Source organism: Asparagus officinalis, chromosome 7 (assembly GCF_001876935.1).
Source record: "Asparagus officinalis chromosome 7, Aspof.V1, whole genome shotgun sequence".
Taxonomy (NCBI): Eukaryota; Viridiplantae; Streptophyta; class Magnoliopsida; order Asparagales; family Asparagaceae; genus Asparagus; species Asparagus officinalis.
In genome coordinates this window covers 122,623,495-122,642,681 of record NC_033800.1, presented here as the reverse complement: position 1 = coordinate 122,642,681, position 19,187 = coordinate 122,623,495, and the positions used below count along the sequence as shown (strand labels likewise).

At 32.7% G+C, this 19,187-nt stretch overlaps 2 protein-coding genes across 2 annotated transcripts; both read left to right on the top strand.

The window, feature by feature from the left end:
• LOC109850986 (FAD-linked sulfhydryl oxidase ERV1) lies at nt 9,019-12,982 on the top strand. Its single transcript, XM_020421077.1, has 6 exons — nt 9,019-9,337; nt 9,436-9,513; nt 9,940-9,987; nt 11,460-11,524; nt 12,422-12,499; nt 12,620-12,982. The coding sequence occupies exons 1-6, from the start codon at nt 9,164-9,166 to the stop codon at nt 12,723-12,725; spliced, it is 549 nt and encodes a 182-aa protein (XP_020276666.1). The 5' UTR covers nt 9,019-9,163; the 3' UTR covers nt 12,726-12,982.
• On the top strand, nt 13,503-17,711 carry LOC109849869 (40S ribosomal protein S29-like). Its single transcript, XM_020419751.1, has 3 exons — nt 13,503-13,672; nt 14,311-14,410; nt 17,471-17,711. The coding sequence occupies exons 1-3, from the start codon at nt 13,611-13,613 to the stop codon at nt 17,477-17,479; spliced, it is 171 nt and encodes a 56-aa protein (XP_020275340.1). The 5' UTR covers nt 13,503-13,610; the 3' UTR covers nt 17,480-17,711.

The window sequence follows — 19,187 nt, the reverse complement described above, 5'->3', positions numbered from 1 at the left end:
GTAGCCTTATAGATGTTAAAATATATTTCATCCAAACTAATGTGTAGCTTAGATCTAAGAAGTGAATGCTCATGGGCTAAACACTTTAAATGGGCTAAAAATCAAGCCCATGACAGGTTGTAGCGAAGCTCGCTCAAACGAGCACGCGAACATCGCCGTACAACCCACTTTGGCCCAATCCAAACAAGTAAAAAATGGGCCACAAGTCGAGTTATGCGAAGTTCACCATTTGTTGTCAGAGAACTTTGCCCGCAGCTACCCACCTGGGCCATGTCACCCACTATTCAGAAGTGATGGCCCGCCCATATCCAAGTGAGTCTCGCCTGAACATTTTCTATAAACTTTACCAACTAATCAGTGAACTTCGCTAATGGAATGTTTAAGAGCTATTTTTAAGGAGTAACCGTCCTCCCATTATCTCCTAAATTAATGACCACTTAATCCATAATTAAAGGCCATTAGCTCTCTCTTAGCCTAGAAAAGGAGAAGGAGATTGTTCGTTTTAGGGGATTACCCGCTTTGAAATCAAACATCCCATACACATGCAGAACTAGCATTTCATCTTTTTCCTTCCCTCTATGATATTCGGTTCCAAGAAAAGACTGAGTCATCTTCCAAGCAATCAGATCAGAGATCAACAGCAAAAGATTTATCATCTTAGTCGGACCGTCAATGGAGTATGAGATTGATGGTCTATTGGCACACAGAAAAGAACCCTATGAAATATAAATTTTCTTTATTTTCATTATGATCTTTTTATTGTAATCTGCGTCAATTTGTAATACAAAAGACCCAAAATAACCTCACTCCCACTTCAACCCAATAATTTCCTAGAGGAAACACAATTCCTTTCAATTCACCAAATAATTTTCTATAACACAATCTGCATAATCCAAACCAGTCTCTTCATCATCAATTGGTAAATCCTATTCCTCCGAGTTCTGATCATGATAAATGTCTTAGTATCTTAGAAAAGCATTTAGAGACTATGGTTAAAGCTTCTACATAGACCACTAATATATTGACTCAGACATCCAACACTTTGAATTCCTTCATACAAACAACCGGTCAAATGGTGAATTCTAACACTCAAGCCATAACTACCTTAGAAACCCAACTTGGTAAACTATCGAGTGCCATGCTTGAAAGAGAGAAGGAATTTTTTTTGAGTTAACTTGTTGCCAAATCTAAGAATATTGGGTCAAGTTCAACTTACCAAGCTCAAGTGAATGCAACTTATTCACTACGTTCATGAAACAAGTCGGTAATCAAGTTAGAATGCATCTGAATAAAAATCCTTAACCTGAATAAACTCTCTCTCCTTCTGATTCTATTTAACAATCACCCCCTTCTAGTGGCCAAGAACCTAAAACCGAACCTAAACTCAATTTTGATAGGTTTAAACCTGTTGCTCCATTTTCAGATAGACTCAGGCCTAGAAAAAACTCTCCATAGGTAGAGAAGGTCTTAGAAACCTTCAAGCAGGTAAAAAGTTAACATCTCTCTCTAAGATGCCATCCAACAAATTCCATCTTATTCAGAAAATTTTTGGAAGATTTGTGCACTAAGAAGAGAAAAATAAATGTTTAGAAGATAGTCTTTATTGCTGCTAATATCAGTGACATGCTTTCGAAGCCTATACCTTTAAAACATAAGGATCCTGATTGTCCTACTATCTTGTGTGTCATAGAAAATACCTTTATTGGTAAGGCACTTTAGAGTTAAAGGTTAGTGTCAATTTGCTTCCTTATTCGGTCTACCAGCAACTTAGTATAGGAGAACTTAAACTAACCAGATGCACCTTATAGTTAGCTGATAGATTTATAAAAACCCCTATGTAAGAGATAAATGATGTTCTAATTAAGGTTGGGTAGTTTATTTTTCTAGTAGATTTTATAGTCTTAAAAATACAGCATGTATCTAATCTCAAAGGTCAGATACCTGTCATTTTAGAAAGACCATTTTTAGCCACTTCCTAATACTCTAATCAATTCTAGAATTGGTCAAATAAAGTTATATTTTGGGAATGTGACCGTTGATCTCAACATTTTCAATCTAGGAAATCGATCGACTGATTCATCAGATCAACCCTTAGAAGTAAACTATATCTAGGAAATTTTGACTAAAGAGTTAGAAGAAGAGAGTGAGCCAAACCCAAGTTTTGAGGAGATCTTGGTGATGAGCTGAAGTAACTAGAGGAGTTAGAATCAAAACAAGTCTTTCAGAAGGAATATACTGAGTTAGATACAAATTTCTCTGATCTTAGCTTTGAAGAACTTTTTGCTGATTAGGTTCTTAAAAAATATAAACAACTGGATTATCATACTTCAACCATGAATCTTGGGTTTGAGAATTTTTTTTAAAAAAGTTGGTTGTATTAGGATAAACTTTCATTCGTGAGAAACCTGAGTTCAAATCTCAGACTTGCTTTCTGTTTATTCAACACCAAAAATTTAAAATGCATAACCATCTACCTACCTACCTTAAAATACTGTAATAATCTTTAAAAATCTCAAAATGTATAGAACTTAAGCACATTATTGAGTTTATCATTCTAAATTTGCTTAAAATCTAGGGTAGAATTTTCAGCAATAAGGTAAGATTTAATGTAGGACTCGAGCTTTTCATCTTAAAACTTTTGTTCTACATCTTTACTCTATCTCATAATAATAAGAAAAATAAAAAGAATTTATTCTTCTCTCCTTTGAGAGTAAAAATGAGGAAAAAAAAGAGAAGAGAAAAGAAAAAATAAAAAAGAGAAAAATTAACAAAAAAGAATGAAAAAAGAATTTTTTGCTACGTCCTCCTCATACCAAAGATAATTACAGATTTTTATCATTTTATTATTGTTCTATGTTAACTGAATAAATGTAAATGCTTTATTTTCTGTCTGCTTTACCTTGTGTATCGTAGAGTTTGCATTGAGGGCAATGCAAAATCAAGGTTGACTGAGTTAATTACTAATTGATCTACTTGATAAACTTTTAAACTCTCTAGTTCTTGATTTGTTTTATACTCAGGTTGATCTTTTATGATAACTCTAAATAAATTTCTAAAAAATAATTTTAAAAGTAGGATACTTTATTATAGTCCAACTTAGACTTTTAATTAAATTAATAAAGTTTTTGCTTGTTTAGGTTAGAGTAGAAAATAACTTTCCAAGTTCTCTTGATCTAAGTATGTTTCAAATAATATATATACGTGTACTCATATATATACTATAAAAAATATTAACAAAAAGAAGAGTACAAAAAAATGAGCACTAATAGAAAATTTTTCTTAAACTCTAAGGTGATTCTATCTTATTAAGCCTAAGTTGACTAAGTGATTAAGCCGAGAAGTATTTCCATACTTAATGACTTAAGCCCAATTAGGTTGGGATCTATTTACCTAAAACTCATTAAATGATCATTTAGAAAGCCCGATAAAGTAGAAAAAATACCAAGGAATAAAGAGTGTTAAAATAATGATAATGATAATAAATACTACCAATTTACACACACACACACACACACACAGTTTTGTTTGTATAAATGTTCTTGAAAAATAAATTGTTACTTAAAAATTATTTAAAACAAAGAGTTAGCATATTCTTTTTAAAACTTTTAATTATATTTCTAAGTTAGACTTGGTTTGTATAACTATAATGAAAAGATTTTCTAAGAGATTTATTATGAAGTAAAAACTAGCTTCAATAAGATTATTTAAATATATCAAGTGAATTAATTATACACCGACTTCTTCCAATTGGCAAGTTTACCGAATTTAGTGGGTATATTCACTGTAAATGCTTACGAGACTACAACTCGTCCCTTAGGTTAGCCTAAGGATTTAAAAGCTTGTTGTATGTGCTAAATACAATCGCGAATTCTATGAAAATGAGTTAAGATTTCCTTTATTTCCTTTTCATTTTCTTTCTTTGTTAGAGGACTAGCAAAAGTTTAGATGTGAGATATTTGATCATCATATTTTATTACACTTTTATACCCTCATTATCTATTTTATTTGAATAAATATATCACTAATAATGTGTTTTTCTCTTACTTGCAGAAAATGAAGAATTAATAAATAAGAGTTTAAAAGAACTCAAACTCCCTCATTTTTTAACCTTTTATTGAAGCCTAAGGTTAAGCCAAGCAGCTTGTAGAAGGCTAAGAAATAAAGAACTAATAAGAAAAAAAATCAAGACAAAATTATATTCAAGATGACTAGCCTCAAAGAAATGATATTATTTCCCAATTTTGAAAGCAAAATCTAACATATGGTATATGAAAATAGACTATATCGATAAGGTGGAGCTATCTGGAGTTGTAGATTTTGAAGATACCAACCGGGTAACTAACTTATTGGCCAATCGGTTGGCAAACCGACTGGTCAACCGATTGATTCATAATTGAACAGTAAATGATTAAGATTTATTTCTTAGAGCCCAAGGCTGACTATTGTTAATTACTGTAGACTATAAATAGGAGTATATGGTGAGGGGTTTGAGTATGAAAAATTTTGTAAGAATTTCATTTGGAGATAAGAGTTACTCTTAATTGTGAAGATCTTCCAAAATCGTAAAGTTTATATGTAATTAATAATAAAAAAATCTCCACATTTTGAATTTTCTTTTCTTCTTCTTTGTTGATGGAAATGAAGATAAATATTTACTTTTAAGGGGTCAACTTCCTGCAATGTAAGTTTTTATTTTTCTCTTTTATTTTATTGCTTTAGAAATATATATTTTAGGATTTTATTTTCTCTTTATTTTTGTGTCGTTAGAGTAGATTTATTTCATGTCTTATACTTTAGATTTTCTTTCACGCCCTTTTATTTTTATTATCTAATTTTATGCTTTGTAGAATTTATTTTCTTACCTTTTTAAAGTATATATTTACTTTTATGCTCTTAGTTTATATCTATATTTCATTATTCTAGTTCTTCTCTTTATTGTTAGCTTTTATTTTTATTCTCTTCCTTTTTTGTTCACTAGTGTAGATTTCATTTCCTTATTTTTTTTCTAAAACGCACAACTAAATATTGTAGAAATTCTAGAATTGTATGAAAGTAGTTTAATTTCTTTTATGATTTTTGGATTGCTCTCTTGTGCTCAAAATGATCATGTTTAGGATAGTCAACTAGAGAACTAATTGATAGAAGAATTTGATAAGCTATTCTTATCTTAAGTGGTTTGATAGTTTATGCTTATGATTTCTAGAATTACTATCTAATTATTATTCTTATCATGAGTGGTAATTTTACTTGGATGATAATTTGATAAGTTATGTTTTCCTTAAGTGGTTTGATAGTCTATGCTTAATAAATCTAAAATAAAATATGATAAAAAAGTAGTTCATAAATTCTTAATGAAGTCAATTAGTGGATTCAATTCTAGATTCCTATCTTATCTACTTGATTTTTCTCCATCTTAGTTACTTTGATTTTACTTCTTTTGATTATTTTCTTATCTTCTTGATTTTATTCTTTTCTATTTTCTTCATTTTCCCCTTTGTTTGTTCTCATTTGCCTTTATTGTCACTCTCTTTCTCACCTCTTTTCTAGTTAAGTTTTATTTGCAAATAATTACACATTCTTTATCTCTCCACACATTCACTCCTAATTACAACTCTAGAATACATGTTAGAATTTTCCTACACACATTCCTCATGGGATCAACATTATACTATATTATAACTTGATTGTGCAATTGCAATTTTGACACATTCACAGCACATTAATAAGCCCTCATATGATGGATGTTTTCTATGAATTGAGTTGTTCGGGCCTAGTGCATAACATTTCATGTATGACTAAGTAGTGAACAAGTTCATGTGGGTTAATTAATGGGAAGGAATTGGACATCTCATATATAATATGTGACCAAAGATTGTGTTTTAGCTCTAGTGCCAGGTGAGTTTATGTAAAAAAACCAAGTAAAGTAAAAATCCAATTAACATTCACGGTATATACACCAAACACATATTTTTTCATGAGAGTGTTTCCAAATAAGATTAAGTAACATATGAGAGTAGTTAGATGCACACACTACCCTATGTATCACATCTAAGGATCTAGATGCGCACTCCCTCTATTGATCTATACTGTTCATTTGTACATCTGTTTATCTGTTAGTTCTATTTTTTTACTTAGATATATATTGCATTTCTTGATCATTAAAAAAAATAAAGTGATACACAGCTATATAGCCTTTCTCATGGTTGAACTAGTCATGCATCCGTGATAAACATTACATGTGCGTAAACCACTTTATTCATTTTATCACTTGCTAGACGGATTCTGATTGTCTTGGTTTTCACAATAGTGGTGAATCCGGACATGTCCTCATTGCTTTTAGACATCCTAAACTTTAGGGACATCCAGTAGGGATAGTGTTTCATTAATCAACTTACATGTCTACTTATCCACTAGTTTCTATTTTAGCTTATGAGTTATCAGTTTTTGTCTTTTTCTGGACTATGTTTAATACCTCCTCTATCATGGAGTGACTCTTGTGTGTCATATTTATTTCAGTTGATACTTTAGACTTGTATGGTCGAGTGGTCTTATATCAATCTGCTATGCAGATGACATTGATATCAGAATATCTATATATGTTATTCAGTTATCTGTGGGACTTGTTGGTTATTTTTGTATGAGTATTATTTGCTTCTGCTCAGTATTTATTGATGCATACTTTCTTTTTTCTATGTACTCCTTTTTTGCCATTATGTATTATTCTGTGATTTTTGTTTTGGTTGTGGTTGTTGAGATGTATGTGCTGATGGCATGCGGCATAGCATACGGTGTCATTGGTATTGGGCTAGGATTTGAACTTTAATCTTATGATGTTATTGGTTGTTTAAGATCGTGATTAGCACTGGAATTAAATCCAAAATTTAGTCCAACTCTATAAATTCTAGTGAGAAAATTCCAAGAAAAAGTCCATGCTAAAATCAAATGATTGTGATCTTCCTCCTATGATTTTCTCTGTTCCATTTCTTTAATGATTCCGCATTTAAAGAAAACACTACTAGTTAGTATCACAAAGCATTCAAGTTAATAGTAAATATTAATATTTAAATATCATATAATTATTTAACAAAATATATTAAATATATTCAGTTTTAACTATTTTTAATTAAATATTTAAAATACTTAATATATAAAATGAAATACGTTTATAATTAATATTATTTACTCATTTTTATACTTAATATATTTAATCATTTAATATATTTCATAAATTATATTTAACTTTAAATATTAAATACATTTATTATTTATCATAACTTAAATATATAAAATTATTTAAATATTTAATTTTAATATTAAAATATATAAGATTTATATTGAATGTTTGACAAAACTTTCCATTAAATTTAACATTTATATATTGAAATAAACAAATTAGTAGTAGAAATTTAATCTTAAATTGTAATTATAAAAATAATAATTAATTAAATAATAATTATGCTTGTAGATAAAAGAATAGTTATGCTTGTTAATATGTCCAAGAATTCAAAAAGTCCAGGACTCTGACCAAAATATCATAGTTCTAATCCGAATCCTAGAATATAGGATTCTTGGACAATAATCCTAGTCTTACCAAACACCAAATGAATAACACCCCAATAGAGAAAAAGTGGAGTAGTAATTTGGAGTTGCTTTATTAAACCTCATTCAATTTTCTAATTGTATAGGGATGTAACATGTTATAGTTTTCATATGAACAATGCAACTTCTAGTTTAAAATTAAGGATTGTGATCTCATTTCCAGAATCTATATTTTCCATTCAATTTAATAATTCTTCTTTCTGAAAAAGTAAAAGGGTTTTTATGCATATATACCCCTGTTATCTTTAATATTTATAAAAGTATCCCTCATATCTTGGTATTTGCAAAATTGCCCCTTAAAACTAGCATATTTGGTCTTTATACCACCCCAATTTAAGAATGATGCTTTTAGACAAGGCGATATCAAAATTTCCAATAATTTCCAATAGATTTGCAATAATTTCCCTTTTAATTGGCAAGAGAAAGAGGTACAAAAGATCAATGTGAGAGATTTTTTGTCCTTTTGTTTTTTTGTTTTTTTTGGGGGGGTTGTTACTTTGCAACTGCCAATAATTGAGGGGTAAGTTTGTAAATATTAAAAATTTGAGGGGTATATATGTAAAACCCCCAAAAGCAAAATAGAAACATATGCGGGTAAATGGCACTAAAATACCGGTAATAAATTTTGTTTTAAAACCCCCAATAAGTTTAAAACTTTTGGTACTTAAACCCCAACTTTGAAAACTAACTTTTTGTGTCGCAAAAGTATGAAAATTACAAACAACTCCTAAAAACAATTAAAAATCACAAAGTTCCCCCTAAGAAATATGAAACTTGCTCCTGAAAAATCTAAAAAACACAAATGATCTCTTAGAATCAAACCCTACAGACAACCCCATAAGACCATTTTGTAATATTTAGAATTTTTTGGAGTTTCTTTGTAAGTTTTAAAATTTTAAGAGGTTAAGTTTTTTATTTTTCTTTTAAGGGCTATTTGGTTCAATTTCTATAAAAAAAGAAAAAAGAAATGTGCTCAAAATTTAATTTCCTTGTATTTCTGTAAAATTTGTAGAACTCAAAGAGTACTATATTTCTTATTTGTTGTTATTTCATTGTTTGGTTCAAAGTATGAAAAAGTACCTAACTTTATAGAAAATATGTTGTTGTTTTTTCTTTTGTTTGGTTGGATATCACTTTATAGAAAATAGAGCACTAATAATGCCCATAAGAAATAATGGGAAATGATACTGGTGTACTTAATTATTTTTTTAATATACGTGCCAGATTTCTAGACAATTTCCTCTCATTTGGAGAGAAAGTTGATTTCAATAAAATACCAAAAATTTCTCTACTTTATAGAAAATATTTCTATAAATTTTTTTAAAACTAAACATAGTTAAGAAAATTTACAAAAAAATATTATTAATAAAAATATGATTGTCACTCGAAACTTTTGTGTAAATTGGGTGAACCAAACACCCCAAGGCCAGGGGAAACTCAGCTAGGCCCATGAGTTCATGACCGTCTACAGTCTACGGAGCACCTTGGTTTCTCCCGCTGAGCTCTTGTTAATGCTTTCCCTGCTGAATTTAGCTGTTCTTCTCCAAAGTCCCAATACAATAAAATGTCAGAAAATCCATTCGAGTTCATGTTCAAAAGCCTAGACTCATTCTCCCGCTGCGCACAAACCCACATCTCCAATTTCTTATCCCCTCTCCAAAATAAACCCTCTCTCAAAGACAAATCCGCTCTACTTAAATCTGTGGACGTCTCTTTAGCCTCCACTTCTTTTACAAAGGCATTCAACTTTTGATTACTTTTTTTTTTCAAAAACTTTTTTTTTGGAGTTTTTATAAGTTAAAATTAGTGTTTTATTTGATGGGTTTTCTATTGCAGGAGAAGTCTGCAACTCCTTTGACTAAAGAAGAGCTTGGGAGGGGCACATGGGCTCTTCTTCACGCAATTGCAGCTCAGGTGTTTGTTCATTTGTCTCAGTGGCGGTGGTGATAATAATAAGAGTAGTAAGGATGAATTGCACTAAACCCCCAAGAACTTTCAGCACTTTCTCAGTAGACCCCAAACTTTAAAAATTGCATATAACAACAATAAGTTTCTGCATTATGCAGATAACACCCATAAATTCGAAGCAAAAAACAACATAAAAGGCATTTTGAAAGTTTTTTTTTGGGGTGGGGGGGTGGGTAGTGTAATTTACCCAAAAGATGTTGTGATTTTTCTGCGAAAGTTATTGGGGGTTTAGCGTGATTTTGAAAGTTGTTGGGGGGTTTTTACCACAAACCGATGAAAGTTCTGGGGGGTTTAGTGTAATTTATCATAGTAATAACTGCTTGTATTTTGGGGGTTTAACATGTTTTCCCCTAATTTTGTTGATTTCTCCAGTATCCTGACCAGCCCACAAGGCAGCAGAAGAGAGATGCCAAAGAACTGGTAATGTGTATGGTTGTGCACTTGTTTCTCATTGTGCTATCAGGTTTATGCAATCATAAATGAGTTAAATTAGATTTTTAGGGACTATTTTTTTCCCCTGTGAATTCTCGAGATAGAGTCGCTTGTTGATTACCAAAATGCAGTAGGCTAGTAAGGAATAAGGATGCATTAATATCTTAAAATGGTCAACTATACAAGTCAATTATCTCTTAAACTTTCATGTTTAACCTGCGGGAAAGGGAATGGGGGACTTTTGAAATAACTTAAGAATTTAGAGGACTATGTGAAAATAGCAAGATTTGACTTTTTTCTCAATAAGAAATATGTTATTGGATATATAAAAAAAAACGTTGGGACATATTTTGTTAAAGCCCCTAATAAAAGGGCATAAAACAATTCGATATAAAAAAACAAAACCATTGGGAATTAATTTCTAAAAAGGTTGACAGAACCTGAGTCAATTATCTCTTAAACTTCATAGATAACCAGCAAGTAATGAACTAGGGGTGTGAGACCGCATCCTTTTTCTCGAAAGAAAAAAAAAGAAGTAATGAACTAGGGGAGTTTTTTGAAATAGCATAAAGATTTGAGAATGGTATATGAAAGTACCGAAATTTGAAGGTTATGAGTCTTATGACATAATAAAGATTTTAGAGGATATTTCAGTGAGGGGAAAATCCAAAAACAAGAGAACATGTTTTAATAAAACCCCCAAATAAAATGAAACACTCCAATAAAACGGAAAAGATTCTCACAGCTGAGTAACATCACTGGGTACTATACTAGTCTGTTCCAATATGTGAAATCTCAATTTAGAAGAGGTTATTGCCTTCCATTTTGGCAAAGTAGAAGCCTGCTCGAGCTCCTATAACCAAATCCCATCATTGGCTGAAGTTGTCGATAGCACAGTGGCGCTTGTAATTGTCGATGCTGGGAGAGTTTATGATGTTCACTTTACCAGGCTATCTAGATTTTCAATTGTAAAAATTAGTTTCGTCCCAACTTGTTTTGGAACCTGTTCTTATTGCTCTAGGTACCGAGCCAGTTTATCAACAATTTCTTTGCAAGATTTAGTTGGTCTTAGTTCTGTGAATTGAATGAGGTGCATAACATGTGGAGTGAATGGTGCTAAGATTAGAAATGCCACATTTAAGCTATGAACAACAACCAAATACCGTTTAACACAGGTAAGTTACAGTGACACATAAAACAAGCTCTTATTGATTGGGAATTAGGATTTGAGTATCTTCGTAAGTATAGTTGTGACCTAAACTCTAAGTTAGTTTGATACTAAAAGATTATAGGTCAGCTCTGTATTATTCTTCACATGATGGTGTCTAAGATTCATGCATTTTCCTATCAATTATGATGTGTTGATTTTGTGATGCCATTTTGTGAATTTTTAAGGATGTTTAAACTTCAGCAGTGGATTTCTTTGAAGATGATAGAGGTGTGCTTTTCTTTTCTTGCAGATGGCTATACTATCTCGACTTTATCCTTGTAAAGAATGTGCAGATCATTTTAAGGACGTTCTCAAGTAAGTCATACATTTTCTATTGTTTTCTTTCTGTTTTCCCCTTGGATTAAACCCTATTATCTGTGATTACTCCCATCAAAGTCAGGCCTTCTCACCAACTTCAGCAAGACTTTTTATCACTCATTCATTTCATTGGCTATACATTTTCCCTTGGTAACGAAAATAATGGAAACCTTCTGTAAAACTGGTCACTTGCTTTATATTGCTAACTATCTTTTTCATCATATTGTACTTTTTTTGTCTGAGATAGCAGATGTCCTTGAACAGTGATATCTATGCGACAAATGATAATTGAAAATGAGAAGGTTTATGCCATGTACATGTCGTTGTCATTTACTTTTTTGTATTGCTGTGGTTATCTACTCTTCCGTAACCAGTGAATCTGGAATCAAGATAATTTGCTTACGAAATTTGTATAGCCTTTAGCAGAACTTGGTGGCTCTTAATATTCCATTTAAATAAATTTCAGAGTCTTCATGGAAATGTTAGGACTTTTGTTTCCTCAAGAACCTAACACATGCAGGGTGCATAATAAATAACGGTTTGTCCTTCAATTTTATTGTGTTTTTTAGATAAAACAGTTGGGAAAAAAATTGTAACAGACACTGATAAGTATAATATGGTAAACTATGACCAAACATTAAAAGAGAGAGAGAAATGAAATAATGACACCATCGCTGCACACAGAAGACAAACTCTTTAGGTAAACCCTTATATTTTGAGCGTCTCAAAATTGTTTTGTGCATCCCAGAATGCCAAAAGAGCTTGTAAGATAGTAGCAACGTTTTTTCATAGGCAATCAGTTCACTTGCTATTTTCTGTAAAAGTGAATTACAGAGCGAGAGAATCACTAACATTTTCCTAATTATCACTTCTCTCTCTGATTTGATCGCCTAGAGCAAATCCCGTACATGCAGGATCTCAGGCTGAGTTCTCTCAATGGCTATGCCACGTGCACAATGTCGTGAACCGAAGGTTTCTCCTTTAACTAATTCCATCTCTTAGTTTGAATTATTGGCCGCTGCTAAATCCTTTATCGCCTTCATAAATATGATGGACACTCTACTTACTGCCCTGTTATTATTTTTCCGGCAGCCTCGGGAAGCTGACATTTCCATGCCAGAGAGTAAATGCGAGATGGGGTAAGCTGGACTGTAAGGATCGAGCATGTGATCTTCAGGGAACTCCAGATTTAAAGTGAAAAAGAAAAAAACAGTTACTTTGTGCATTGGCACCCTCATAAATGAAGGCATATAATTTATATTTGAAGGCGATAAAAATGTATTTTCCATTTAGCCCCCCTTCAAGAGCACGTTGTTGTGGCATTGGGTTATCTTTCGCAACTAGGGGAGAAATAACATTTTCTTATTATTCTCAGTGCTTGGTTTTGTGAATTGCTATGTTATGGGGTACGTTAGAGTGGTACAAAGTTATGAGCCCGTTTAATTCCAGAACTTCTATGTGATGTTGTCTCCCAGCCCAAGTGCTTTGTGTGAGTTTATACGATAGTAGCAGCAACCGAATTCTTATGAAGAGTAACCTCTTTGAAGTTTCCCATGACAAAGTTGGGAGTTCTGCTTGCTGGAATAAGACGATTAAACAGGTTTTCCGAGCGAGGAAATCTTCGGAATTTTGTAAGGTTTTAAAATGATGCTTATTTCACCGAACCAACTTTGGTTGGATTTTATCCCTCATACAAATATACTTTAACATATTTCTCGAACAAATAAGATTTTGTTTTGAATATGTATTTTTCTAGATCCACAGCATGAATTAAATATAATCCACGAACCACGCAAAATTTGTTGTTAAATTGTTAGAGATGGATTTTTTTAATGGCATCACTCATGGGCTGTTTGGTCAGCAAGGTCTATTCTAAGTGTTTGGTCGTCAGGCCCATTAACTTGGCCCATTAGGAATAGTTCCCAACTTCATAATTTAGGGTTTGTAGGGGGGACAGGACTATAAAAGCCTTAGCTTTCGCCGCCTTTAGAAATCTCTCCTAAATTTCTCGAGGATCAAAAGATTAATAAAGCGCCGCTGAGAGATCCTTGGAGAGAGAGAGAGAGAGAGAAAGAGATCAAAGATGGGACACGCTAACGTTTGGAACTCGCACCCCAAGAACTACGGCCCTGGATCTCGCGCTTGGTAACCTATCTCGATCCCTCAATCTTGATTTTGATAAAAAAATATCTCTAATTTTGTTGGGTTTGAGGTTGTTTAATCGCTGTATTATGTGGTTTGAGGTGATAAAAAGGCCATCTTGCATGCAAAATTTGTGCTGATCTAGGGTTTTGGTTGGGTTCAGCATTACCATCTTTTGCTTGGGACTAAATTTAACTCAAGTTCACCAATTTAGTTCGTAGATATAAGTCTAATCCCTTAGTACTAATTTGATTTATATAAAAAAAAGCTTACTAGGTGTCTTTGATAAACAATTCATGTGTTATGTTGATTGAAGAGGATGTCTGTTAGTTATTGCTTCTTACGTTAGGTTGCAATCTAGAAAAGAATGCCTAATATTTTCGGAGAGTTAAAGAAATTTCGATAACTTTTTTCTAGCTCTTAGATAGAGCCCCGCTTGCAGAAATTGATAATTACCTTATCAGAATGCTTGTTAAATTTGATCCTACCCTCAAGGATACTAGATTTGGTTATATTAATTTTCTATAACTTGCAATGGTGGTGTTCTTTTATTAAGCTGGTCATAGGGGCATGGACACAAGTGCCTTTGCGGTGTTTTTGTGCCTTTGGATTTTGGGTTTAATATGTTTTGTAATTTGCAGCCGAGTTTGTGGCAACCCTCATGCAATCATCCGCAAGTATGGGCTTATGTGCTGCAGACAGTGCTTCCGCAGCAACGCCAAGGAGATTGGGTTCATTAAGGTTATTTTTCTTACCGATGACTTGGCATTTTTATTCATGCTCATAGTTATTTGTTTCTTATGTACTTATGAGTTGTATCCCTGATATTTAGAGAGAGAGAATAGCATTTTGTTTATTTTGATACTTTTGCAGTTGTATCATGAATTTTTACTTAGTCAAAAAGAGCAATTCAGATTACTAAAACTGATCATTGCTTATATCGTTTTATACAAGTGGTTACATAGGCATAAATATTGGTTAAGTTACTTCTAATTTTAGTTGCCTATATTGAAATTTTTAGAAAAAAATAACAATGGGTCTGAAAATCAGAGCATTATAATCTTAACCCATGTAAAGATAACAACCTTGTGATTTAGCTGAATCCAACTTCAACTAATAGTCTTCTAAGATAATCAAAGCATACCGCATCCACAAATCAACCAAGCCATCTCTGCCCATAACCCCTTAGTTACTCATTTTCTTTTCCATGTGCCAAATCTATGTGTTGTATGCCCCCTTTGACCTGATTGAGTGGAACTTTAGCTGATGCCATCTCTGACTGAAAGTCTGTTAAGATGATTAAAGCATACCTAGTATATAAACCAATCAACCAAACTATCTCCGAGTATCAAATAGCCATATTCATGTAAATTTCCCCTTTTGACCTGATGGAGTGGAATTTTATTTTTTGTTACGTCATGCCAAACTTCTGCCAGCTATATTAGTTGATTGAAAAAAGCTAGCCATTGGTTGGGATGAACAAATGATATTATTCTGAAGCTTTTTGGCACATCCTATTCTTGACAAAACTAGAGTTGCATAGTACTTAATTTAACATATTCATTTTGCATTGGAAAATTTTCTGTTATTTGTACAGCAAGTGCTTAAATAGATAGCTTTGCTTTATCAGAAAGATCCACAAAAGTATAATTGGTTGCTGGAATAGATGGTTAGAATATATTCTTTGTTGCTTTTCATGTAGATTGCCCCCTTTGACCTGATGGAGTGGAATTTTATTTTTTGTTACGTGATGCCAAACTTCTACCGGCTATATTAGTTGATTGGAAGAAGCTAGCCGTTGGTTGGGATGAACAAATGATATTATTCTGAACCTTTTTGTCACATCCTATTCTTGACAAAACTAGAGTTGCGTAGTACTTAATTTAACATATTCATTTTGCATTGGAAAATATTTTGTTATTTGTACAGCAAGTGGTTGCAATAAATAGATAGCTTTGCTTCATCAGAAAGATCCACAAAAGTAAAATTGGTTGCTGGAATAGATGGTTAGAATATATTCTTCGTTGCTTTCCTCTCGTTTCAGCAGCTCAAAACTGCATTATCATTTGGTATGACAGTCCAAAGGATATGCCGTAGGGCTTGATTACTGGGATGCGGGAGGGAAGAGGAAAAGAATATGTTGTTACACTCAATCTATGTTACCCGGGTACTTCTATAATGAAGTCGTACTCGTACCGGACACGTACCCGACACTTTCCCGTACCCAAATTTCATGGACACTTCTTAAATATATGCATGCATTTATTACAACATGTACTCAATTATATGTGTTTATTTAAAACACTTGTCAAAGACTTCCTGGACGTAGAGCTTACACTTCACATCCGTCTTTTGAAAGTAATGAGATACGGGTCGGATTTGTTTCAGTCCATACCCAAGTTTAAAACTATATAGTTGTCGTTTAGATGTCTAGTAAAAAAATGAGTAGTTTACAATTCACGATAATCAATATGATAAAAGAAACTCAAAAATATGATCGGAATTTTAATTCTAATGACACATGAAGGGGAAAAAATTATCTTATGTACAGTATTAATTCAATATATATATGTAGTCATGTTCTCGTACCCTACATTTTACAGTTTTGCCGTGTCCCGCACCCACACTCGTACCAGTGCCCGTGCCCGTTTCCATGCAACTTAGCACTCAATTGTTAGAACCATGGATTGCGCTGTTGTGCTAACTTGATTAACTGCAAGGGGAATCATATTATGAGGGTGTTTGGGGTAGTTTTATTTTTTGGTCAAACTAGCTTTTAAGCTAGCTTTTTTATCTACTTGTTTGGTAAAATATCAAATAAATTAATTTATAAGCCCCATTTTAAAAAGCTGTTATACTCCGGCTTTTGAAAAACTAGCTTATGAGTTTATCTAAATAAGCAAAGGTTTGACCAAAGAAATTATTATTCTACCCAAACAATTTTTATAGCATTTTTATCATAAATGCGAAAAGCTAGTAAAAGCTAGCATAACTTATAAGCTTTTGAGAGTAAGCTCTTCCAAACACTCTGACTTTAGCTTGCAAGAGCACCCATCACTTGTTTCTCTCTTTTACACTTGTTTATCTCTTTAGTACAAGAACACTTATTTGCGCTTATAATAACTTGATTAGTACAAGCACCCATCACTTGTTCATCTCTCTAGTACAAGCACATTTATTTGGGTTTTAAGTTTTATACTAACGTGATCAGTGCATTGGAATTTGCACATTGGAAGAATATGTGTATGCTCATTGTAGCATTTGGTAATTTACATTATGTGTGTTTAATTTTGTATCATAATTCATACATCATAATATCCTCCTATTTTCTGTTTGGATTTTGAAACGAGAGATTAATACGTTCTCATACTCACATTTGGGTTCTCATTGGATTTCTCTGTTGTGATCTTTAGTTGAATGGAATTTCAAACTTTATGGTCTTTCTGTAGCTCAGTAGTTGAATGAGCATAATTAGTGCTTGATTTACTTAAGTGGATTTCAAACTGCACAACTAACATGGTAAATACCAGCACTGTGCCATTCGGATTTGTTGTCGCAAACCCTCTTTCTTTTATTTATTTATTTTTTTTGCTTAATTGCCTTCTCATTTTCAACTGATAAAGGCTGAATGAGTCAATGGGCAAATTAAAAAAAAAAAACTCTTCAGACTTTGTTGCATTTTGTGTTACTTTGTGCTTACACCTTACGCTTCATCTTACTTGTGTTTAATAAGATCCTGTATTTGTTGTCGTTGTTATTCTCAGTCTGCTAACCCTTTGTTTCCAATGTTTCCTGTACCAGTACCGCTGAATGATGTTTCTCGTCATGAGCGCGCTGTGTTCCATGTTGGTCTATGGAGGACACGGCTTGGCGTAGAAGTGAAGGGTTTTCCTAGTATTATTGTTTTTGTGGTGCTGGTCTTGTCTTTTTATTGAACCTCCTTCCCCTCAAATTAAAAACTTGTCACGTGCTTTTGACTTTTTTAAGTTTGTTATTTCTGGAAGATGACTGAACTGAATATATGCTAGGGTTTTAGAATTCATCTGTGCTTTGTTTTCTAATTGCCAGTATCATAATATTTATTATTCTTATATCATTGAAACTTCAAGTAATAGTTCAATTTGGTGCGTTTATTAGCCAGCCCTTTCACTCTTGTAATAAGGGCACGTTTGGATAATGAAAGTATTAGAAGTAAAAAGTAGGTTATAGAAGTAACTTTTAAAGCTATGAAGTAGTAAGTAGTGGAAATAATATTTTTTTTGTTTGTTTTATATATTTTTAGTAGTAATGGAAGTAGAACTTCCTCTAAAAAAAATTATTTATGTCATAATTAATATGCATTTTAACTACTTCCGAGCTACTTCTAAGTATTGAGGATTGGAAAAATATTTTGGAAGGATGACACGTAGGCGTCACATAAGCATTTAGGGAAGTATTGGAAGTAAGTTTTTTAGAGAATCAAATATATTTTTTTGTTTGGAAGTAGCAGAATTAACCTTTATTTCTTTTATTTTAGCTACTTCACAATTACTTCCGTGCAAACAAACGAGCTCTAAGGTACCCTTGTCATGTTTCTTGTTCGGTAGACCCTAAATTAACGCTGTTGCTGTCAATTTTGTCATTCCTTCTTGTGTTGGAATCCAGGACCATGTGACATCACAGGCCTCCTTCACTACTGAAACCACAATAATAAGTTATATATTCCCATTACGGCGGATCACCATCAATTCGATTGTCCATGCCTTACTAGAATTCACATTAGCAAAGTATGCGAAACTATCTAAGCTTTCCGCTTTTCCCCTTCGTTTGTTCATAATTATTAGATGAGAATTATTCTGTTATCCTTTGAATTCTTTTGAACTGGAGCGTGGAATTGGGGCAGATAGACGGGCAAGCCTGGGTCGCCTCGGAAGCTAATACTCTGCTCTCTACTAGTGAACTCTCTCTCTCTCTCTCTCTCTCTCTCTCTCTCTCTCTCTCTCTCTCTTTGTGTGTCTCTCTCTGAATAGGTGGTATCAGGAAGCTTAAAGAGGTGGTATTGAAATTACCCTAGAGGGGTGAATAGGGCACTATGCTAATCTAATCCGACTAAATGTCAATTTAAAACTTATTAACAATTTATTCTTACAAATATGATATACAACTAATAATCCGATTTAATGTCAATTTAAAACTTATTAACAATTTATTCTTGCAAATATGATATACAACTAATAATCCGATTTAATGCCAATTTAAAACTTATTAACAATTTATTCTTGTAAATATTATATACAACTAATTTTGAGCAAGAATATACAACAACGGGCGATATAAACATAAACTAAAAAACAAGTGAGATAGTGTGCAAATAATCAACATAAACACACAAAGATGATCATGGAGTTCGGTCCTTCCAATCTACGTCTGTGCTCCCCACACCCGGAGAGAATCCATTATCACAACGAGGTTTTAACGTTTACCCAAAATGTTTACACCTCACAATCGGTTTTCTAGCTCATCGAAAACTTTCACAATC